At 42.7% G+C, this 24771-nt stretch overlaps 1 protein-coding gene across 4 annotated transcripts in view; it reads right to left on the reverse strand.

Moving 5' to 3' along the window:
- The window catches only part of uvrag (UV radiation resistance associated gene), a 249468-nt gene that overhangs the window by 157524 nt on the left and 67173 nt on the right, over positions 1-24771 (reverse strand). For 3 of the 4 annotated variants that reach the window (XR_013780145.1, XR_013780146.1, XM_079356126.1), the window contains exon 14: positions 2689-2780. Coding sequence is in view for 2 of the 4 variants with exons in the window: in XM_079356126.1 (XP_079212252.1) it covers positions 2689-2780 (92 nt within the window). In the remaining 2 variants the exon portion in view is untranslated. Of the gene's footprint in view, positions 1-707; positions 914-2688; positions 2781-24771 lie in introns of those variants that run through there. The other variant, XM_079356127.1, reaches the window with a different exon arrangement.

Raw genomic sequence — 24771 nt, forward strand, 5'->3', positions numbered from 1 at the left:
GAGCTCAGTGTGTCCCCGTGGACTCGTGGACACACAGGAGTGTGACTGTGGCAGGCCACTGTTACTACCACTTCTTACAAAATGTGCACACACACACACACACACACACACACACACACACACACACACACACATATATAGCTTGCGGGTTAGCAGGCCTAAGCTTTCATCTCATCTATCTCTGGGCCCTTCCACTTCCCATTAAAGAGGGGGGACAGAGGAGGACTGATTTCAGGGCTCCGGCTTTTCATGGCTTCTAACCTTTCAAAACAAAAGATTATTCAATTAATGTGTGTAATACACATTTTCCCCTTTGCTGACCCTGGGAGAGGAGAGGAGATCAAAGACAGCTTTCTCTTCATGGGGCAGTGGAGCTGGAGTCTGACACACAGAGCCAGTGAAGGGTTACTCACAGGCCAGAGGACTGCTGAGGGAGAGACCTGGGGATCTAAGCATTCCTCTTCACCAGGACAAAGTGGCGGCTGCAGATCTCATCTAACACGGCTTTTTTTAAAATGTTTTTGATGATTATGTGCAGAGGTGATCACCGTTAAATGGCGGGTCAGGTATCGAGCTTTTCATCTTTACCCTTATACACCCACAAAAATCTTTTCTTTTTAAATGAGTCACTAAACAAACTTTAAATTTATTTATTCAGCTCCCAAAAAATGAGGAGGTCATTGTCCTCTGAGTCAAAATCTGATTCTGCGTCTGGTATTTCAAACATGTCGGATTGGAAATGTTTGATAGAAGAGCCAGATGAGCGGCGCCGGTGGCTTACAGGGTTCGTAAGGATCCCGTGTACAGAGGTTACAGTCTTTAAAGCTCGACAGATAGAAATATACTTTATGGATCCTGAGGGGAAATTATTTCCTGCTCTGTCCCGAGTTTCTGACTCCATCGACTGTCCTGCCTTAATAAAAGATCAAAAGCCCATAAATACATTTTAAGAACATCAACAAGCAGCTACATCAAACCTTACGTCGTCCATTGTTAAGGATGTGTGTTTAAAAAGCATCCCAGAGACACGATCACTGATTCTTCCTTTACTGAGTCTACTATTGTCTAACACTCTGAATAAATGACGAGTCATTTTTATTGCTTCCAAGGGATTAAAAACTAAATCCTTTCCTCAACAAAAAAAATATTTGAGCATATCTAAAGTGAAGCAGTTGCTGTATAACATACATACATATCATATACTATAGAGTTATAAACAAAGCAAATCTTTCTTTTTCACGAGTCTATCAGTTGTGGGAGACATCAGGGAAGCTGTCTAAGACCACAAGTTTAATTCAGACTGTAAAATGTTGGAAACAATAAGATTTAATTAATAATAATAATAATAATAATAATAATAATAATAAGCTCCATTAGTATGAAACAGACTCCGACACAGTGTTGCATTATGGGTCCAGTTCCAGCACGTTTAGTTTCAAACTGTTGTTCTTTACATTAAAAGAGACGCTGATGGGTCAATGAAGACGTTTCATGTTTTGGATGACAGTCAAACAGTAATAATGGAATTTTTTTTTTTTTTTTTTTTTTTTTTTTTTATTAGGACGAGTCTCAGGGTTTTCACGATACCAGAGGTTTATGTTTAGATAAGATACAGGTAAAAATCAAAACAACCTCTTTACCTGTTTTAATACAACAGCAAGAACAGTTTAAGTCCTAGGAACCCAAGGTTTGGTGATTTCTTGTTTAAATGACTAAAATGTGTCTAAATCACACAAATATTTTTGCAACTTTTGCTACTGTGCCATATCATCTGTTTGCCAGCTTTGGTTAAGCAAATTAAGATCTGCAGGTTTTTGCAGCCAAAGTACCTTTCAATACGTTTGAGCATTAAAATAATAAAGAGTGCATTATGTTAAAGCTTGAGGGATGGAAAAGTATCATTTCACAAGCTGGTCTGTACAGCAGGTGTTGAGTAACTTTAAGTATTTCTGTTAAAGGCAGGGTCATTTTCACAAACTAGCATGATTCAGGACTCCATCTTCACGCACGCCCTCCCCTCTGCGCTCTCTTTAAAGCCACGCCCCTCACTCAAAAGCACTCGTGCCATTGGTCCAGAAGCTGAGTGTAGGCTCGTGCATGCACGGAGTAAAGAACGAGCAGGGAGACAGGGAGGATGTGATCGAGTCATAAAACTCGAAGCGAGCACAGACATTGGTCGAAGATTTTACAGCTACAGGTTGTTTTTCACAGTACATGATTCATTAACTACTGTCAGGAAATAAATAAAGATAATTTCAACCAGAAATTTTAAAAATAATGGAAATGACCAACCTGGCTTTAAAAGGCCAATTTAGTATGTTGCTTAAACTCTAAACAGGCACACAATAACTTGAATGCATAAAGCGGTGTAATAACTGAATTTGTAACTCATCGCCACACTGAATCTTACAATCTGACACAGATATAATGTTACATTATTTATTACTCTTCAGTGTTCACTGTGGTTGGATCATGCAGTTTAGTTAGAGTGTGTAAACGTGGTGATAAGACCTCTGAGGAAACCTGATCTGCTGCAATCCAGGTGATGTGGTCCAAGAGATTTCTTTGACTTACTTTGTGATGTGATAATAAAAGTGTTTATGCAGCGTGGTAACAAATACATTCTCTGTTTTTCTGGCCTCAGAGGAAAAATATTTTTGGGATTCAACGTGCGTCTCTGTTTCTTACCATCGAACCAGCAGGCCATGTTCCAGGAAGTTCTTCAAGTTGGGTAGTGTCTGCTGCAGGTCCGGGGTGGTCAGGCCGTGTTGATATCTCAGCTGCAGAGAAAGGGAACAGCTTCGTGAGTGTTTAACCTCAAACAACCTACCATTTACACGCGAGCGTCCTACAGTGCGAGGCGGGATAACACCGCGGAGAAGGCTTTGGACACGTATGCACCCTCTTCACGTCTGTGTTCAAAGGAGAAGAAAACAGCACCTAAAGGACAACGCTGAAGTCTACATTCTTTCACCATGACACATTTTTTACTCTCCCCTTCAGACTATTACTCATCTGGACACACAATGGGCATCCTTCCCTGATAACAGGCGCTAATATGTGAGGTGTGTGGAAAGACAGAGGGTGAGATGCGGGTGGTAAAGAAAAGCACACTGTTCAAACATCTGGACAAAATGGGGCAAAGAGAGCGCGCATTAGAAAGCCTAATACATTCTCCCCTTCTCTCTTAAGTGGGCCCACCTCTAAATGTGGCCTTGAGCGATCCCTCCCTTCTACTTTATTTAATTCATGATGATAGAATCTAATCCTAAGGAAAGAAAACAACAAGGCCACCTTGAAAATCCAGCTCTCGTGCCAGAGACCGCTGGTGTGCGAGTTGAGCGATGTCCCAGCAGGCCAACATCGCGTCCTGCAGAGTTTATTTAGCCTGTATCAGCGAACAGCAGAGGAGCATCACGCCGCACGTCCAGCATATATATCTGTGAGGCCCCTCTGTCACACACACTGACTGCAGCAGCTGACATCTGTTTTGTTTCCACATGGGAACCCGGCAACCACTCGGGGTTTTGACACACACACACATGCACACACACACACACACACACACACACACACTTCTGGTGAGGAGAGGAAGCGTGTTCGACTCTGACGCTGCACTCACTCAAACTGCCTCTTTAAAACATGACTGACATGATAATAAAGAAATTAAACACTTTGGACTTCAGAGAGATAATTTCACACTGAAGTTTTCTAATTAAAATCAAACCATGAAATCAGATTTATATGCAGCGAGTTATCAAGGTCATACATGAACCAAACGTCTGATTCTCCTCCTCAGGACCGCTCATTGATGTTGTTGTTCATAAATTAGTTAATTTTAATTGATTATTATTTTTTTTAAATATTTATTTTCATTACAAAAGACACCAGAAACTACAGAAGGTGCTACAGAGGTAGAATAATATAATAGACTGCACAGAGAAATTCTGTAAATCTGCACTTTTATTATTATCCTCTGTTAGTTTACACCGTGGCTCAGAGAGAAAGGTTTTTCAATGTTTCTGTCCAGATGACTTTAAAAACATCGTCACTGTTTCGTACGAGGTTCTCTTCCAAATGAAGATCTTAATAGACTTTGTCCCGAACTTATAAGGGCCGAACTGCTCGAAGCATATTTAGATCAATTCATGTCCTGAACAATCATTGCTGAAACCAGACTGAACTCATACAGTGCCTTTAAAGGACCCAAATACTTTACATAAAGGAGGGACCCAACAGTGAAGACATAAAGTGAGACAGTTAGCAGAAGGACACGTGGAGAGGGAGCGTTCAGAAGTCTTTTAAATGAGTCCACAGACGGGACGTTACAGACGTCTGAGAGGACGCTTGTATCGAGTCTTCTGACCACTCACATATCTTTCACACTGCACTGATGGCAGAGGCTGCTGTGGAAAGGGGCCATCAGTATTAGCTGACCCCGTTCATAGACGTTCATCCGCCGCAGACGAAGCAGCGGGGGTGTCTTGGGGTTGTGTTATGTTTCGAAGGACACATGGGACACGTGGCTGCAGGAGCTGGGGGATCAAACCCTGATCCTTCGACTGAGTCTCAGACCAGTTCACTCATACTTCCAGCTTGGGATTATTCAGTGCACAAGTGGAGGAGCTAAAAAACAAAAGTGCTAATCTTTGAATGACAGAAGACGAGTCAGCTCAAGGTCTTCTCCCCTAATGATTCCTATCACCAACTCACATGGGCAGCCCAATTTAGAAACCGGTGGCTGTTGTAGAGCTTGATTAATGATACTGTATGCACTATAGGAGGAGTTCATGCAGGACATGTGTGTGTGTGTGTGTGTGTGTGTGTGTGCAACAGCTAAAATTGAATCCTGACTGAACAGCTGGCAGAATAATGTGTGAGCTCTTTGGTATGGACCGTGTGGTATGTGCTTCACATGTAGCAGAGTGTTCACATGTGTATCAGTGTGCGAGTGTTCGGACCTGAGTGGTTCATGTCAGCCAGACAAACAACAGTCGTGACAGAATCAGAGGAGGGAGGCATCAAAATAAGACAGCCGGGGTGGAGCAGTCCGAAGTCTTGAAGGACAACACAGAGATCTATTCATCCGTCAGAGTCCGAGCGACTGACGGCGCTGCGCTGTCCACAGAATCAGGTCTGAAAGTGTTCCAAGATCAATAACACCAGGGCAGGGGGGCTTAACTTGTTCTCTATCCAAACGCTATAAGAAGGCATCTCATGGAAATCTCAAGGATGTATGAATCAGAAATAGTGAATCAGATATGAGCGAAGCAAAGGAAAACAGCATTTGTTGGACCGTGTGGTTTCTTGGATTCTGAGTAAGCAGGCGTGACGGGATGATGTCTCGTAGTCCCATTGCCTGAACTCTGAGGTGAGCGTAGCAACCACATTGCATGTCTGACAGGAGCTCTGTGTAAGAATGACGTGCCCGTGTGTCTAAGAGTCTGTGAGAGAGACAGCCCCCCTGAGTGTGCATCCGTGTGTGCCTTCTATTAAGTTCGATTCTGTGAAGAGATCCTGCAAAGCGTGCAGTGAACAGAAACTGGATCAGGGTGCAGACAGAAGAGTGATGGGTGACATCACTGACTTGCTCCGGGCACACTTGATTACTCTGGAGCTTTTTGTGGGGGATTAAAAAAAAAATAGCAGTATGCTAATTCTGAAGCACATGTGTGAAAGCTTTGAGTTTAGAATATAGCTGGTCCAACATCGCCTGCTATCGTTAATGGGAAACTATACAATGCCTTTGGAAGCATTGGATGTGTAAATTCAATGGTCCAAAATCCATCCAATTGATTTACCAGAAAACATCTTTTTAAGCATCAAAGTAGCCGACACCGCACGTTGATCTATACTGCCACACAACACTGTTCAGTGTTTTTATGGATGTTACTCTGGCTGCCATCTTTTTGTGTAAGTAGGAAGAAGTGACTTTATGGGACTTATCGATCGATGTGTAATTCAGTTCAACATGACTTACAAACGTCGCCATTAATTTCTCACTTTGTTGACTAGTTGGAATGTTTAAGTTAAATCCTGATGTATATATCATTCTTACTTTTTACATTTTGTACATTTTATATGCTTTTCTACTTTGTAGTCCATATTATATTGTTTTGTTACAAACATTGTGTGTTTGATGTTCTGCAGCTGTATCGTCACAATTTCCCAGCTTGGGATACATAAAGTACATCGATTGATCCATCCATCCATCTAATCATCCACCCATCTGTCCAACCATCTATCAAACCATCCAACCATCCATCCATCCATCTGTCTATCCAACCAACCATCCATCCATCCATCTGTCTATCCAACCAACCATCCATCCATCCATCTGTCTATCCAACCAACCAACCATCCATCCGTCTATCCAACCAACCATCCATCCATCCATCTGTCTATCCAACCAACCAACCATCCATCTGTCTATCCAACCAACCATCCATCCATCCATCTGTCTATCCAACCAACCAACCATCCATCCATCCATCTGTCCATCCATCCGTCTGTCCATCCATCCGTCCGTCTGTCTGTCCATCCATCCATCCGTCCGTCTGTCCATCCATCCATCCGTCTCTCCAACCAACCAACCAACCAACCATCCATCCATCCGTCTCTCCAACCAACCAACCAACCAACCATCCATCCATCCGTCTCTCCAACCATCCATCCGTCTCTCCATCCACCCATCCGTCTCTCCAACCATCCATCCATCTATCCAACCAACCATTGTTTCTCTGATGTTTGTGTATCATTTGGGGGAAGTGAGATAAAGCAAACATTAGCTTGGCTTATGAGTGCGTTGATTGGAGATCAGGATTCCTTCCATGTGTTTATAGTTTACAAGGTTTTTGCGGCCAGCTGATTGCAGCAGCAGTCTCCTCATCCTCAAAACAAACTATCCAATGACTAAAACAGGTTAAAAAAAGAAAAAGAATGTTTTCTTGTCAAACATTAGAGCCCTTCTGAAGCGCTTTGGCAGAAAGGATTCAGGAAAAATGTATCCAAAACATTTTCTTCACATGGAATAGGTTGGGTTTTTTTTAGGCATGTTTAATCACTGCATTTGTGTTAGTGTCAAACTCAATGGAAAAGGTAAATCCTCCCAGCACTTATTCTCTTCAAGGGAAGTTGCTAATGACTCAAAAAGGCAGAGTGCAGCCAGGCCTTTAAAAATGATAACCAAATAACTTTAGTCAATACGAGCTGATTTGCAAGTTCGAGGATTGGCAATCAGATTGAACAAGTTGTAGCTGTACATCTCTACCTCCATGAAGAAGAAGAAGTCAAAACTCCATCTCAACGCAGTGTCCCCCCTCCCCCCCAGAAAAACACAAAACTCTTTTCAGGTTCATGTGTAAAAACAAACGGCAGAATTTTTCAAATTCTACCCAGAATTATTACTGCAACCCCTTCAGTAAAGATCCTCATGAAGTGGAAATGACCCATGTGAGAACACAGCAGAAAACGTTAAGGATAAAGTTCTGTGAGTGCAATGGTGGAGATGAGACAACAAGCTCCAGGTGAGCGACTGATGCACACAGTGAAACTACTTCACACTCATTTGTTGATGGTGTGAATACGTCCAATTCATTTAATTGTCCTTTAGATGTTATGTCCTGCCTCCTGAGTCTCCTCCTGTGAGCTTCCTAACATCTCAATTCCTCAAGATCACATGTGATCTGAAACTCGTATGTAATCTTAATCAACACGTAAACAAACACGCATACGGTTATTTCTCTGAATCGTCAGACTGATGCGTTGTGCTCCAGCAGCTCTGCTCCTGAGGGCTCCGGACTGCCGAAGCTGAGACGCAGCGCAGCGGACGCAGTGGACCCAGTGGACGCACACACATTGACTAAAGTGAAACCTATCAGCTCCGCTTCCAGGACGGAGACGGACCGGACACAGATCTGGTGGGACGGAAGGGGAAGTCAACAAGCTTGACCTGAATTTTTCATACATACATTTTTATGTGAAAAATCTAACATCAACGTCTCCATGGAGGGGAGTGAGAAGCCACCAGCACTGCTGCTTCAGACTGTCTCTACAATGAGATATGTTTGACACATTCAGATGACTGAATCCTGCAGGCTGCAACAGCTGACCCTGTGGACACCCCGCAAGACTATCAATATTCATAAACTGGCCTGGCCCTCCCTGGTGGAAGCACTACATGTCTATGTGTGCTGCTTGTGGCCTTTGTCCTGGGTAGGTATATATCCTGGACGCGCTCCCTCCCTTCTTTTCTGCTCTCGTGAGAAATGCAGAAACACATTCGTGACCTGGCGGTGTCATCTGGAGTGAGAATGGAATGAGGTGTGTTTTATTATCAAATGAAGATGGCTGTCATTTTCAATCTCCGGCTTCATGAACGTTTTGGATTGTGAATCCAAACAAACAACAGAGCCGGGAAGGTCCAGATTCAGAATCTGTAAACAGAAACGAGTCTTTGGAGCCAATATGTTGAATGTGGCACAAGGTAAAAATAAAATCACAACAAGTTTATTTCTGCTGCACACAACAGGAAAAAAAAACAGTGCAGAATTGGAACAGTCCACAATGCATTTCAATTTCTGTCTCAGAGCATTTGTATACAAACCCAGCAACAGGAAACCAAGAGTGTTTTAATGTCGGCCCCTCCAAACCAGATCAAACAAATCGCCCAGAATCCATCCACTGGAGTCAGATTGTCATTAGTTTACATTTCATACATGAGTGAGATGAATGCTGCTGGAGTCCTATGTGTGCTTAAGTGTTGAATGTGTATGGAAGAGCAGTGCTCACAAGCAGGGTTCTTTGTAATGGGGCTGAATCAGACCGTGGTGGGGAATCCCCTCGGCCCATTGAGGATAATCTGAAAGGTGAGAGGCGGTGGAGAAGTGCGGGATCCTTTACATGATGACATCAGGAAACAGATCTTGCAGGTTGTTCTGGTTGTTGCTTACACCTTTGTGTCTGAACACTCTGCATAGACTCATTCAGGGTGCTGGAGACTGCAGCAGTGTCAATGACTGCCAGGTTTGGTAATAGTCTGATGATCACCCACAAGAAGTTTACAGGACAACAATGGAAGACGCTTTAAGATACCAACTGGCCCACTGGTTAACCTTCGTTATACAGTGTTTTGGTTTTTTTAACAATTCAAGTTTTGTACCTCTCATTTTTAAGAACTGATTCTCCGTTTTCTTTTCGATGCATTTGGGGCTTCACGTTGAAATTCACTGTTCTTACTGATCTTTTGGTAGCAAGTCCAAGGAGCTGAGCCGAGCTGCTGCCAACATTAGTTTCAGCTTGTTTCATGGGCCTGATTATTACGGGCTTCTGTTCCTACAGAAATCATCGTTACAGACAAGGTTTTCAGGAGGCTGAATATCCAAGAAGACAAAGATGTTATAATCAGTAAAAACACCAAGAAGTCAGACACAGGATGTCTGGTAAGGAAGCTACTGACAAAAAAAAGTCCTCATCTTTGGAGGATAAGTGGAGATCACTTCACGACCTCCTTCACCGGCGGCTTGTAAATATGCTTTGCAGTTGGGAAGAGAGTGTTTCTATTTACCATGTGAAATAGTGTTTATGTCACATGGGTTTAATAAAAATCTCCAAATGATGTAGATTTTTATCATGAAGCCACATTGAGATGCTTTCATGAGCTTGGCCCGGTCCGGCTCTTTAGTTCTGAGGATTCCTCCTCACACATCTTACAGATAAAGTTACACCTATAAGAATGCAGCAGTGTATACAGAGTCAGCTTGCCAATCCACTGGAGCCATGACCGCACATGAAAACAAACAAAAACAAAAACACACTCCGACCATGCAGAGGCGCTGGGAGGCGGTCAGTTTACAGTACGTGCCACCCGTCGTTTGGCAGAACCGACTTGTTTGCACTGACTTCTGAACATCTGCTAAACAAACACAGCCTGGCTTATGCCACGTATTACTGTTTCCTGGAGTTTGTCAGCACTAATAACCATCAGATGAGACCATGAATGTGGACGGGTTGTAGTGATATGGATATGTAGGAGGGTGGCCTAGGTAAAAGAGCCCACCTCACTCGTCTTAGACTTTAATATTATGAGGTCACTTCAGTTTCCGCATGTCAACGCAGACGTACCCAGCGGATCAACTGGCGCACATAATTAGCAAGGATAAGTGGTTTTCATCATCAATGGAGATGGGCATCATGAGCGTTATGTTTCATGTGTCAAGAGGTTAGACATCTCTGAATCAAACCCTGGAGTATCCCATGCATGTCTGACCTGCATCACAGACAATAACCCTGTGATTCATAATCAGAGTTTTGTCCTGTGGGGTAAAAAAAGAAAAGGTTGTTTTACAGAGTACAGGGGGTTTGGACGGTCTCAGGGGAAGATAATCAGGGAGCTCATTAGGTTCTATGACAGCTTGTTGTAGACGGGCTCACCAGGTGTTCCTCCCTCCAGCCTCCCTCTGGTCAAACTGTGGACGGGATACTTCAGCAGAGAGCGAGAGGTTAACACAGACATCAGTCTCCATATGCAGACCTCATATGTAGAAAAGTGGAGCTATGGGAGATAAGCTGTCATGGACAATATTTCACAGCTTTGCCTCTCCTGTTTAAGACAGCTTGTTCGTGAACAGCTAACATGCCAGAGGATAAAAACATGAGCTATAAAAATAAACAATATAAGAGAGCTTCATGATAGAAAAATATCCTGAAACAAGTTGAGAACATTAGTTTGGACTCATTTGTTTCAGTGCTATGGATCACTGGCAAGCACTCTCATCATTTCTTCATCTGATCGTGCCAGGAAATATTATGAAGTCTTCTTGTTCTGCTGTTAATTATTAAGCCAAAGCTAACAGTGTTTGAGTAAAATGTCTGTCAAACTCTGGCGAAGAAATGGGGCCAATGTGGAAGTTGCTGCAGACTGCAGTTCCTAGATTGGCCACATGAAGTCGGTTCCAAATTCCAGTTAATTTGCACAGAAGTCGATTTTAAAATGTCCAACTTGACAGAAGAAATGACGTATTTGAAACGTATTTACAGTCCAATACAAACAAGGCCTTGCCCTGTGTTGATTTTCCACCAATCATGTGACTACTATTTGGAGTAAAGCATTGTAAGGCTGTGTTGGTTGCACAACAGCGTCATGGTGTCCCTGTGTGCTTCCTACGTTTCCTTACCTCGGTTATTTTATCTCTCATGCTGTGTTTTTGCAGATCATGTGTTGTTCTGCATGTGTGCCCTTTTGTTTATGTGTGGATGTTTTTTTTTCTATTGTTTTTATTGATTGATTGAGTGGAAGTAGTTAATGTTTGCAGCACTTTGAGTCCAAGACAAATTTCCCCAAGGAAGCAATAAAGAGTACCGTATCGTATCGTAATTATACAAATGGATTGGACTTTATTGTGCCATGTAATGATTGCTGGTTCGGTGTGTCATACTTTGATTTATTCGTGCTAAGCAGTGCATGGGAGTCAGGATTAATGTTGGGGTTTTTTTCCCAGCAGCTAACATGGATTGTGGTATTGGTGCAAGGACTGATTACTTAAAGTAAGCCAGTTCTTTTTGTTCGCCAGGCCACTTGCACTCCAATCAGACATGTGTGCAAGCCAGCGACCAGTTTGCTTAGTTTGACAAGCTCTCAAGGCTATTTCAGTCCATAAAGTAAGCAAGTCTGGTCAGCTAACAACACTAACTGAATCTCACTGTTGGTTACCAGATTATTGGCCAGCTTAGTATTTAGCCTTGGGCATGGACTGAGCAACTTTGATGAATTATCTTTTGCCAACCACTTGCTCCTCTGAAGTACCACTCTCATGTCCAAGAGGTCACCATTGGCTCCAAAGAAAACGAGGCGATCAAAATAAAGCTAAACTCAAGGCCTCAAAACCTCAGGCCACAAAACAATTGGTTGTATATCAGTTGCTACATCCACATCTCATACACAGTCTCTGGTGTCACTGCAAAGTCAACAGAACCATTTTCAAAAAAATCACACCAGTCGGTGCAGTTAATCAAAAGGTTTTGCTCAATTACTACAGAATCTGACACGTCATCCCGCTGAGCCCAATAAAAATGTGAAATCTGTGTTAGACGTTAATGTACTGTGCTTTGGCTAAGTTGTATTCACATGTCTTTGTAATAATGTGGGTGGTACTTTGTATGGGCCATTACTCAATAGTTTTAATACAGTTAATTTCGAGTGAGACATGCAATTAAATGGTCAATAACGCATTATATCTTGGCTCGTGAGAGCGGTTTTTGAGCATCTATGGTGTCCTCTGAGGCCGTTTGGCTGGCGCTTGAAAAACCACACAGCCCTCACAAAGTTCATGTTTTGTTCAACACAGCTGAGAAATTGCCTCCAGATGATTTCTTCACACTGAACTGCAAGCGCCAACTTTCCTTATACCAGCAGGTGAAATTTTACTCGTCTCATTATAGTGGTCATTACATTTGTTTACGTACGCTCTTTGTTTCTCCTAATCCGCTCATCATGACCCGTTGTTTCTTTTTGTACAACCAATTCACACAGTGGCATGTCAATCCATGCACTTACCGCTTTGTTTACATCTCTGTAAACCACAAGTATGACCACGGTATTTTGTGAAACATGTTATTTTTTTATTTATTTACCAACAGATCTGCTGTTGCTAACTTTTGAGTCCAGCTTTGTGGAAACAAGCGTTTTCACCTCGGGGGGGCTGAGATGGTGCAAATGTTAAGATGCTCAATTTATATACGCAGAACATTTCTGTCTGATCTTTTGTTTTGATGTTACAATAAACAGTTTGACTTGTTCTGATTGGCGTTATTCTTGTGTGCACAGCCTGATTGGTACCTTATTGTACCATAAAGAATGTATTTATCTAAACGTAAAACTCTTCAAGAAGCATCATTTAGCTGGACTCTTTCTTCACCATGCAGAAGACCCAGAGAGCTTTATAAAGTAGGAGGTTTATACTCGGTATAATTGATTTTGTTTTCGAGTCTTATCAGCATTTCATTCATTATATTTTGCCCCTTGATTTTTTTTCTTACTTTATTTGATTTATACAGCACAGGATGCCCCCTCCAAGAAGCCCTTTCTAGCTCACTGCTGGATTTGAAATGGTTGATTATGTTTGCTACAGTGCCATGCTATGATTCCGCCCATCTGGCTTATCTCGGGTACATCATGAAAGTCTCTCTGTGCAGCCTTCACTCACTCACTAAATAAATCAGATTGAAAGGTTCACCAGGATGCACACAGACCTGCTGAGACCAAACGGCTACAGATGGAAGTTATGAAACGGAAGAATAATTGTAAAGATATTTTTTTGGGACAGCACGGTAAAAATGTTTATCCTTCTTATTGTTTTTAATCGGATGTGTATTTAGAGCTTTTCCTTGTATTAGCTGTGTAGATTTGACATTTGTTGCCTTGTTTCGGATGATTATCGGTTAAACCTCACATGGTGAGAATGGAGGCTCGAAATCTAATCTCTCATGTGGTACGGCATGGAAAGTTAAATCCAGTTTGATTGATAACTGCGGCCTTTCATCAGCCTCTATGACTGTACAAAGAGGGAATGCAAAGTTTGGCTGTGTCTGGCTAAAGTCATATAATTCATTCACAATGCAAATTCACTTACCCCTAACTTGGGCAGTTTTCTGACCTTGAGTATTTGAAACACTGCTGATGATCAGCCATCGCTGGAATGAGGACTCCTAAACAGCCCAAGCGTTTGTCTACCATAGAAAATATCTTTCTATGTATTTAGAGAATGTTGTATCGATGCGGCGTCGCCTGCAAAACGTAGTTCTTTTTCATGCAATGATACATTTGAGGTTAAACGGCAGTTGTGTTTTCTTCTCCACATGTTTAGGTGGAGGCTTGATTCATGGGCACAAACTGGCATACCAAAATGGTGATGCATCAACATAACGGCTCGGGGCAGTGGTCTAATGGTTGAAGAAATAATAATCTCATGCTCTGGCTCTAAATGATCCATATCGTAAACAAAAAGAGAAAAGACAGATATACAAAGTATCACATTGTGACTTCTTGTATGTTTGGAGTTTATTTTCATAGAAATGTTCTAAAAGGGGGGAAAGCCACCAAATCAAGCAGCTTTACAGGAACGTTCAAACCCGGGGATCAGAAGATGAAAAATAAATCAGACTTATTGGTGCATGTCATCTCCACTCGCTGACGTTCTGTCTACCTTCAGCTGTCCACACAGAAAAGTTGTCTTCATTGTGAATGTTTGTTTTTCGTACTGATTGGATTGAAGTTGAATAAACTTCTTACTGTAATAGAGATGCACTGATAGTAAAAAAAAATCAGGGCCGATGCTGATTTGATTTTTAACAGGAGGATTTATTACACTGCTGTGTTACTTGATTCTGATCGGCCAATTACATTTAGCGGGCGGTCCACTTCCCCTTTATGGGTCACTGTTGTTAAGGTAGAACAAACCATTACTGTGAAAAGCATGCGGTTGCTAGGGAAACGGCTCTAATCAGAGAATCCTAAAGACTGATTGTAATCACATCAATCTGCAGGAACACGTTTTTGTTACGTCGGTCCGTTTACTGGGATAAGAAGGTGGAAGTCCTGTGAGTCTACTTTTTCACCGGGTACCACTGTGCATGGAGCCACCCAGTCCTTACCAGAGGGCTGTTTACAGACTGCTGAACGGAAAAGAAAAATGTCAACAGACTCCGACATAATGAGGAGAAAAAGTCGATCTGATTCTGTGCTGACTCATTGAGATCTGTTCACCTCGTCTCACTCGACCATCAGTGGGAACGTTCAGTTCAATGGCAGTTTGGAAAAATGCAAAATTTGGATTTTAATGGAACCGGATTTTCATCCCCTTCCTTAGGCCCGAAATATGCTGAACGTTGGTACCAAACGGACACGTACACGTTCTGATTGTCACTCGCGTTGTCTTTGCTTAAACTCGCAAAGTCCAAACGTAACATACGTGTCTTACCAGAGTCCTCCTGTAGGGGGCAGGCAGCAGGCATGTTTGTCCCAGTGGAGTGGCTGGGTGATATCATAAAGATGGTTATAATCACGATCCACATCCATCAAACGCTCCTCAAACATCGTGTCCTGTTCCGTCATTTTTTAAAAAACGCCTCCTATATGCACGTCAACCGCCAAACATCCGGGGAAACCATAGAAACCAGCGACTGTATATATTAAGCCCACGAGCGCCTCTAGCGGGACTGACGATACTGCAACTTGCGGACGCGTAGTTGTACCTCGCGCATTTTGGTGCGACCACCAACGCCAGGTACTCAAGTGCGTATCCTGCGTTGTCGGCTGCGTATCTAACGTTGAGCATATTTCGGGCCTTGGTCAAGTATTTTACCAATCTTTGAAGATAATATGACATTTAAGATGGAAAAAGAGGTTTCATTTCGTGCTCTTTGATTGCAGAGTCCTCTAAGTGTGAGAGTCCTGGAGACCTGGAGACGATGACACAGTAGATAGTGAAGTGGTAGGTCTAGCACTATGGCGTTTGACGAGAAGTTTCAGGACCAGAGTGAAGCTCACCTGTGCATGGGAACAGCATGACCAGTTCAAACTATACATTTAAGTACTTCCTGAACAGGGTGGAAATGTAATATTCTCTCTTCTTCCCGTCTCCGTTGCCATTTCAAACAAGCGTGTAATAAAAGACTTTTTTAATATTGAATTCTACGAGTTCTTCCACTTCATTTAACATCCTTTCGCTGTGCTCCTTTTCCTCCCTCTCCCCTCCACACCGGGCTAATGCAACACAGGTGTGCTGTGCTCTCTGCTGCTTCAGTCTGATTCAAATGCAGCCCATAATTCAAACCAGATTCTTCCGTTGTGTTACTTGTTGTTACACTTTGCCGAGTATCGTATTGCCTTCAAATTCAGTCAACAGATTTACATAATTACAAGAGCGGCAGTGTGAGATGAATCGGAAATTCAGTTAGGGAGACCACCGGTGACAAGAGACCAATGTTACTCTCCTCTGACCCCAATCACTGCACGGAGGGTCGGAGGTGGATACCGCCACGCCTCCAGCATTAATGAGATCCCTTCATGTTGTGGGTATTCAGCCTGTGTATGAGGCTCAGTTATTGAGTGTTGTGTTCTACACTGACTCCACTGGAAAAAACATCCTCCATGAGGGGGTCTCTGGTCCTCGGGGCTGATGACCCTTGTCTTGTTAGCACTAAAGCCAAGCTGGAGCAGTCAGGTAACCGAACACTCACACAGGCCGGCCTTGTTTGTGAAAGTCACAACACTGAGGGTCAACTTCCTGTTCGCTGTTCTGGCATGTAGGACCGCCATCAATCCTCCACAGCAGGCGTCACACGGACTCCTGGAGGCTAGATGATGCACCGCTAAGAAATATGTTAATTAACCTCTTTGTAGAAACAAGTTCAAAGCATTAAGAGCTCGTGCCTGGAGAGGTCACAACCGTGTGTGGCAAATGGCACATGAGCTGTGTTTACATGGACGAATAAAAGCCGAGTCGGAAAGAAACAAAATCTTCATGTGAACATGAAATTGAAAGATCCCGATTCCATCCGACCCATTCTAAAAGATGTTTTATTCTACAGGAGATGGTTGGTGAACTGTTCTTACTGCACGTCAGCAGCACATGACTAAATGTCCTCTTGCATGTTTACACACGTCTTAATCCGATCACTTTATGAAGAGTCCACGTAACATTGTGTTAACTTTGAATTCTCCAATCAGAATCATTTTAGCATTATTGCACGAGAACGTAGCCGATGTGTGATCGGTGACAAGAGGGGAATCAGATGACAATCAAAGGAACCTTTACCAAACATTTTAATGATCTGTTTTTGTGATGTCACAAAGGGAACGTCTCTGGCGTCTGATTTGATCCATCTGCATCCTCTCTTCTTAAATCTCACTTTGATCGCCTTTGTTGATTTGATTTAAACTTTTTTTTTTTGGCTTTGTGTTTTCGTTGACATTAATCTTGTTTCCCTGATTACTGCTTTTGATTGTTTGATTTGACTATTTGTTTGGTTTTTTACGAGTTTGTTCAGCATTTTGTAACTTATTTTAAAAAGTGTTACGTTAATGAACTTATAATTATTATTTAAAACAAACGTATGAAGCAGAAAAAAAAAGATTTAATCAGCAATGAAAACATCTTTAAGTTTCAGCCACAGTCAGGTCAACCATCTCAGAATAGAAATGTAGACGAGTGGAGGAAAATGTTTGACCCCGCTTGTTTTATTATTTGGATTAAAAGTGTTTTGGGGTTTTTTTTACAGGGGAAATCTGTTTTTTAATATGTGTGTATAGTGTTTCCACATGGTCTCTGTAAAAACAGGCCAGTGAGGACGAGGAATATACGGTTTGTGGGCAGGTGTCTCCTGGCTTCTTGCTGCCCACAGTTTCTCTCCTTTCCACTGCTTGTGAATGGACGTTTTATTTTCTTTTTGCTTCCTCTTTATTTGATTAAAATTTCTATTAAAATCACCACAGGATTGGTGTGTGTGTGTGTGTGTGTGTGTGTGTGTGTGTGTGTGTGTGTGTGTGTGTGTGTGTGTGTGTGTCCTGCGCTTTCTGCAGCTGTCTGAGTTACTGACTTCAACATGGATCACTGTCAGAGTTTGGGCCGTCGAGAGCTACTCAGTCAAGTGTCTATTTGAACAAGTCAAGAGTGAGAGTGAAGCGGGAATAATAACAGGTCTGGGATTCACTTTGGTCGTTCCTCACTGTTTCTCACTTCATGAAAATATCTAACATTTGCATCTGGAACAAAACGCTGTAATCCTCTGTCAGCGCACTTCACAGCAACAGTTTGTCAAGCGTGAGTACAACCTTGATGACAATAAAATGACTATGTCTGGAATACGGTGGTGCTCGCTGGCCAACTGCATGCCCGATCAAAACAGTAACCAGAGAGCTGCAGATTAAAGCTCAGACTTCCAATATTTCACAGAGTTCAAAAGGATTTCCAGAAAGATCCGGCTGCTTTTCTACCAGGATACAAAAATGCGGCATCAAACTGCTCCGTGGAGGAATCTGGGTCAGTAAGGATAAAAGTATACGTTTTATACCTGAGAGGTCTTTGGTATGTACACATGATGGAGGATTTAACCATGTCCATCACATGTGAAATACGTGTGTTTATTGACTGTACGTTTGTGCACACAGCGCTTACTGTGGATTCTTGTTTTTGTGTGTAAGCCACGCTGAGCCACCGGGATCAGGCTGTGAACATATTAAGTATTAGCAGGCATCCTCGTTCTGAGCTCGCAGATCAACTCTGCCTGAGCTCTCACCGGAGAGATCTGAGGTCGTGGTCAGCGTTTCAGGGGGCCTGCTGCCTCAAACACAGGAACGCTTCATGAGAACATCACACTGAGTTTGTCACAGCGTGGAGGGAAAAAAGTGGCAAAATCTCACGAGATTGAAAAGACAGCGTAAAGTGTCAAACAGCAACAGAATCTGAGGATGGCTAACATGGCGTCTGTGGCGCTCTGTGGACCAAAGAGGAAAGAGTAGAGGAGGAACGGTGAAGAGTAAGAAACACCGTCCTGCAGTCAGGGATTTCACTGCTACGGTATATTTGTGGGGTTTTTTGTGGACTTCAACAGAAGGAGTCTGAGGCCCGATGTCCACTGCCTCATACAGTCGATGATTTGACCACTGATTTCTTTTAGTGTAACCGGATATTTGTGCCACATTTGACCTCCCTTGTGGATTTACTTTCATGTTTTGTACAAGAAGGGGAGGTGGGCGCTGATGTCCGGATGGACAGCGGGACGGTGATACAGACAGAAAACACAACAGGAGGAATAAAGAGAAACACGTGGAAGGTGGTTGAGTAATCTGCTGGTTAAAAACACAATAAGACAAATAAAGCCGGTGACAGGCTGCGAGTCGCAGATGTTCCCGCTCAAACACTACTCAGTTAAACGTGGTGCACATGTTCAGCAGAAACAAGTTTGGATGTAAATGCTTTCTTTAAAAGAGGATAACATTTGAAATGAGAATCATGGCAACATAAACAAAACAAGGACTCTTTGGCTTTCTTCTTCATTGGCTCGAAAAACCTAAATGAAACCCGCCGTGGGACAGGAAGAGGAGGTGCTGAGTCGGGCTGGTTCTCTGGTCAGCTGTGACCCTGTGAGGTGTTCAGGGTTTTCTGTTTACACTTCTAATTGACTGAAGTGTCCAATACAGGAGTGTCTGATTAGAGTCAGAGACAGCTCTTGGTAATAAACAGCAGACTGGAGGGAGAATAATATTTCATTTTGACTAGAAAGTAGTGCAGCGCTCAGAATGCCCAGAAGACCCATGTGGAGCTTTTTATGACTCATTTGTTTTTTTAATCAGATAAAGACATGTAATCTGGGATTAGACTGGCGGATCCAGGCTCATAAAGTCCTCAGACTGAGTTGCTGACATGAGGTCAACCTGCTCGACTTTGAGCTTAACGCAGCCGCAACACCTCGCTGCTTTGATTCGTTTCCCCTCAATACAAAATCAAACCTTTTCACAAATGAACTCCAGATGATTTCAGGACATTCAAAACCCGAGATTTTCCAGGATCCATGTCTGTGTTTGTCTTTCTGAAATGTCCTCACACATGTTGTATAAGGAACCAAAAACCAAACTAAACAACTGAATGACAAAAAAAAAAAAAAAAGACTGTAAAGCAGCAAATCTCCGCCCATGGCGAATGATGACATCATCATCCCTCCTACTCGCCCGGATTGAATTTTCCTGACTTGAACCTGCTGCCTTCACACATCACTCACCTTGACTTCACACAGACACCTTTTCATTTATTTTTTGCACTTGCTTTAAAACTGCCGCTCTTAATATGTCACAGCCAAACAAACACAGCGACAATCTTCAATCTAATAAAGCTTAACTTCAAACTTTCCAATACGTTGAAATTTCATCTGTGCTGTATGTTTGACAAATAAAGCCTACCTACGTTAAAAGGTGGATTTATTCCTTGTGCAGTCAAATAACACAACTATGTGTCTCACTCATCTTGGACAACAGCTGCAGAGGTTTTCCACAATAAATAAATACAAATGAAAATAAAAGCTAACATGGGTTTTTTTTAAAAAGTAACCTAATTCTCATGGAAACAAATCGCATTAGGGCTTGCAGAAAGCGGGCATGAGGCCGAATAACGAACAAGAAACAAATAACTATTGTGTGGTCAAAGTTGTTTTTTTTTCCACATACACTTTTGGTGGCCAACTATGTGGATTGTTCCATTAATTCAGCATGAGTGAAAGAGTGTGAGCTTGAGTGTGTGGTTTCTAACTCTCTAATGAGCTGGAGGACGGCCACGCAGGAATTGAATGGAAGGTGAAAGGGAAAGAAAATGGCTCAATCCAGCTTTGTTACTACAGAATTCATTTACACCGACTCCCTGAAGTCAAAGAAAATCGACTGTTTCAATCACGCCATCTATTGCTAGAAACTTATAAAAAGGAAAACCGCTGAAATATACAAACTCATTGATGGAAATTCACAGAATAAGCCTAACCTGACAGACAGCAGGTAAACACCTCTGAACTTTGAGATTTCTCTGCACAGCTCTTAACATCCAGAAGAAGGCGTAATACTTTCCATCACTTCAGAATGACTAAACCTCTTGCCTTAAACTTGTTATAACGATTGTAAGGGTTCGGCTCAAAACTCGTAAAAACTGAACCGATTCACTTACACAATATATATATATATACGACGTCTACAACGTGTGCCTTTGTGTTTATATTTTGTTGTGGGAAGCATATTTAGCAAAGGCTGGGCGTAGTTTCTGTGGACGGCATCCTAATTGCTCTGAGAGAGTCGAGCCAACGACTTGGCTGAGATTCGTTTGAGGCGTAAAAATGGGTCCGTTTCCATGGAGAGGACGACAGCAATGGCAATAATTTGTCCATGTAAACTGCAGAGACGTCAGAATGGGTGAGTAACCACATGGTGCAATACAACAAACAAAACTGTTGAGATGCAATTAAACTAAATTGAATATATGATAGAGGGTCACCTAACATTTAAGCCGTCGATTTGACTCACAGTTGACTCATCAGTATTTTATGTCACCTCCCATCGAGACCAAGAGGATGTTCTGATTGACACCAGTAAACATTTTGACTGAAGAAATCAGTGTTCTTCTACTCTCCTTCAGACTTGGTCGGGGGGGGGGGGGAGGGGGGGGGGGAAGGGGCTGGGAGCTGAGCTGCTGGTAGCTCATTTACAGGAACTCATCTAGTCTGTAAGGTTGGATTCCTTCAGTGGTCATTGTTAAAGAGGTTAAACTCCATCAGACTCTGGATGTCAGGAGGGGCTGGGAGCTGAGCTGCTGGTACGATGCCACATGAACTGACAAACAGTCTTGACACAGTTACTATATTGAAAGTAAAACAAACTAAAAGCTGAAAGTAGTTATTTCCAAAGGCAGAGAGGAAAAAAAAAAAAGAACCCATTCACCTCCTCCTCTTTAAACATGAGCGGGTGTTTATTTAACAGCTGCTTTCATGAGCCACTTAGCCCCTTTTCTCCAATAACTGTAAAACCATTATTTGTCCTCTGGGACAGCAGGCCTAGGCTCATCACAGACGCTTCATTAATAAAGAGAAAGCTGTGGCCGGATGGCAGAGATGATGACATGACAGAGAGGACACACCACCCCATATAGTCTCCTCTTCCTGGGTGAGTAATGGAGGCTGACATCAGGGGTGATAGAGAGACACTTCCCTTAATGAGGTGAGACTGTGTTTGATGGAGAGGAGTGTTGGAGCATGAGACATTCAGGGAAAAAGACTTACGCTGAGATTTGCCGGACAAACTCAAATTAGATGTACAGAGACATCTCCTAACTCGATGATGAGTGTCACTGAAAGAACTCCAGAGGTCCAGAACCGCTCTGTTAGTTCAGATGAAAAAGCTGCAGATTGGCCGAAGTCAAAGGGCTGTAATGAAAGCCACATGGAAGCAGGAACAGTACTGAATAGAAGGACTGACAGAGGTTTTTTTTTTTTTTTCAAATACTGACCAGATGGGGCCAGCATTGTTTTATCCTAAGCGCTGTTTAATGTCATTGAGCCGCTGTAAGGCCTCTTGACTGAATACCTCCACTCCCAAACACCCCTATGACAGCACAGAGAGTTTGATGAATTAACAAGAACTAGGTTTTCTAAACTTGCTGACATAAAATATACTTGGACTCTGCCCTCTCCATTCCTATGACGGGCCCGTCGGGGCCCCGGGAGTCAGGCTTGGCCAGCCAAAAACAGAGGCAGAGGGAATTCTTTTGTTTGTGTGCCTTGGTCCAGTTTCCCCTTTCTGACTTTAAAAAGAGAAAAACAGAACGGATCCAAAACAAGCAGCTATCTAACACACAATGACATAACCATGATGAAAGGAAGAGATATAACCCCAAGTGAAATAAGTACTTCCTCGACTTGTGCTGATGGGGGTTTTCTCTTTCATTTTATTTTAGTATCCGTCTAAGCCAACTTATTAAGATATTACCAGAGATATAAGGCTGTGGAAATGGAGTTGAAGAAAAGGGCCGAGTGCTGCAGCATGCACACAAATGAAGAGCCAGCTCCAAACAAACAGGCCTCAGCTACAAATTCCAACCAGCTGGAAACTGCAGACGCACCATTAAGTAAATGATGGAGCAGAGCAGCCAACACTTTCCAACACCCAGAATCACAGCAGAGCGAAGCCCACGTTTTCAGAAACCTTTGCCAGTAAAAAATCCACAGTCTGACCTGTGGGAAGAAGACGTTCTGAGAGGAGGATCGCAGCATGGTTGCCTTGTTTATAAAAGACAATACTTTAACTGTTGGTCCCTTTAGTCACATGACATCTTTGCCATTATCAATTTCTGCAAATAATTTGATAACTAAAGACGCCAAAGATGAAATAATAATGAGAAAGAGAGAATAACAACTGTGTCTCTTAAACACACATCTACACGATTAACATTTACTGTAACCCGTATATTAAGTGGAACAAGCTCCTCTGTTGCCTCTTTTGCGGCGATGGGCAAACGACGAACGACCAACCACCAAATGTGGAAATTCAATTAGACGAATTTAAGTGTTTCATAAAGTCATAGGTGGCTGTCCAGAGGAATTCCCATAAAACCCAAAGTGCTCGGGCACGATCGCAGGGCGCTGACGGCCTCACCGCGTACAAACACCCAAAACTGGCAACCACAGAACAGTGACATACACTTACAACTGTGGTCAGAGTCCGGTCATAAATCGCATCTTCTGGCTGACGGCGAGGCAAGAAAACTTCAAAGATCACTCTCTCTTTCTTGCACTGTTTTTGGGCTGGAGCATCAATTACTTCCACTCTTTTCTCTGATCCAAAACATAGACAGCAGGGGTTTCAACGCTCTGCAAACACAGCACTTCAGACACACTGCCACTTCTCAGAAATCTCCCTTATACAGCAGTTTATGGTAAATATCTGTTTATGGGGAAAAAAGGGGTTCTCCTCCTTAGACTTGTAAAAAGGGTTCCACCAACAACTTATTCCGGTCTATAAGTGGTACTAGATGCAAGCTGCAGCTACAAAAACGAAGTCCATGATGGAAAACAGGGACCACACAACAGGGCTGTGAAAACCCACGGGCACCAAGAGTGGTACGTTAAGGCCTGGGTTTGGTTAAAAGATAGCTTGAACAAGTAGAACCACAGGAGAGCAAAACCACTGGGAGCTCATTCCTTTTTCCTACAGGCTGTTACTGGAGCAGAGAGCAGCTCATACCTACAGTCATGTCTCCGGAGAGATTCCTTCTTCAGCAGAGCTGGACAACTTTCTTCTCATACATCTCTTGTTTGGCCTGATCCAACACACACAAACAACAAGTTATTCCCAATTCAGAGTTGGAAACATGAATCCATTCAGTCAAGCACAGAAGCAGGGATTATTGCTACTATGGGAGGTGGTTCAACTATCAGTAATGGAACCACCTGGTTCCAGTCCATAATACGGACTTCAATCAAAGATATCATAAATCTGATTATTTGGTGGCCATAGTTCACATCTATTGGGATGCTGGTTTGGTAGATTGTTCTTGTATTATGAGCCAATTTTTGAACATCAATCAATGCACAACGAGGGTAAAGAACAATGGTCCCCGACCAGCTGTTTCTCTTTAACATATTCATGAATTGTACTTACAGTCACTGGCAACCTCTATTTTCCCAACAGAGCAGTGTAATGTAGCTACAGTTCAAAATACAAAAAAGATGCTAGGCTCAAATGCATAAAGACCCAACACAGACACACACATAGTATACGGTATGTTGTAAAAACACATAATCTTTGGTTTGTTCTTCAGCAAATAAAGGGTTAATGAGGTGTTTTTGAATTTGAAATTGGTTGTGTCCCATCACAACGTCAATTAATATTAGGAAGTCTACAATCTAATCCAACATCTCTCCCCCACAGCCTGAGTCCTGTGTACGTTACACCACCACATCATTATCACCACTGCTTTTATAAACACCTCTGCGCCTGTCAGTGGGTGAGTATGTGAGGGACTTGGTTACCGGTCTGCAGTGGTCAGTAGTAACTATCACAAGTGGTTCAAGGAATGAAAAGCAGTGAAGCGGCGACAGGGTCGTGGACAGCCATTGATGTGTGTGTGGAGAATGAAGGCTGGCTCATGGTGTCTGAAATAACAGACGAGCTACCAGAGCTCGAACTGCTGAAAAACTTCACACTGGTTGTGATAGAATGATGTCAGCACAAACAGCCCATGC

Source organism: Symphodus melops, assembly GCF_947650265.1.
Source record: "Symphodus melops genome assembly, chromosome: 11".
In the NCBI taxonomy this organism is placed as follows: domain Eukaryota; kingdom Metazoa; phylum Chordata; class Actinopteri; order Labriformes; family Labridae; genus Symphodus; species Symphodus melops.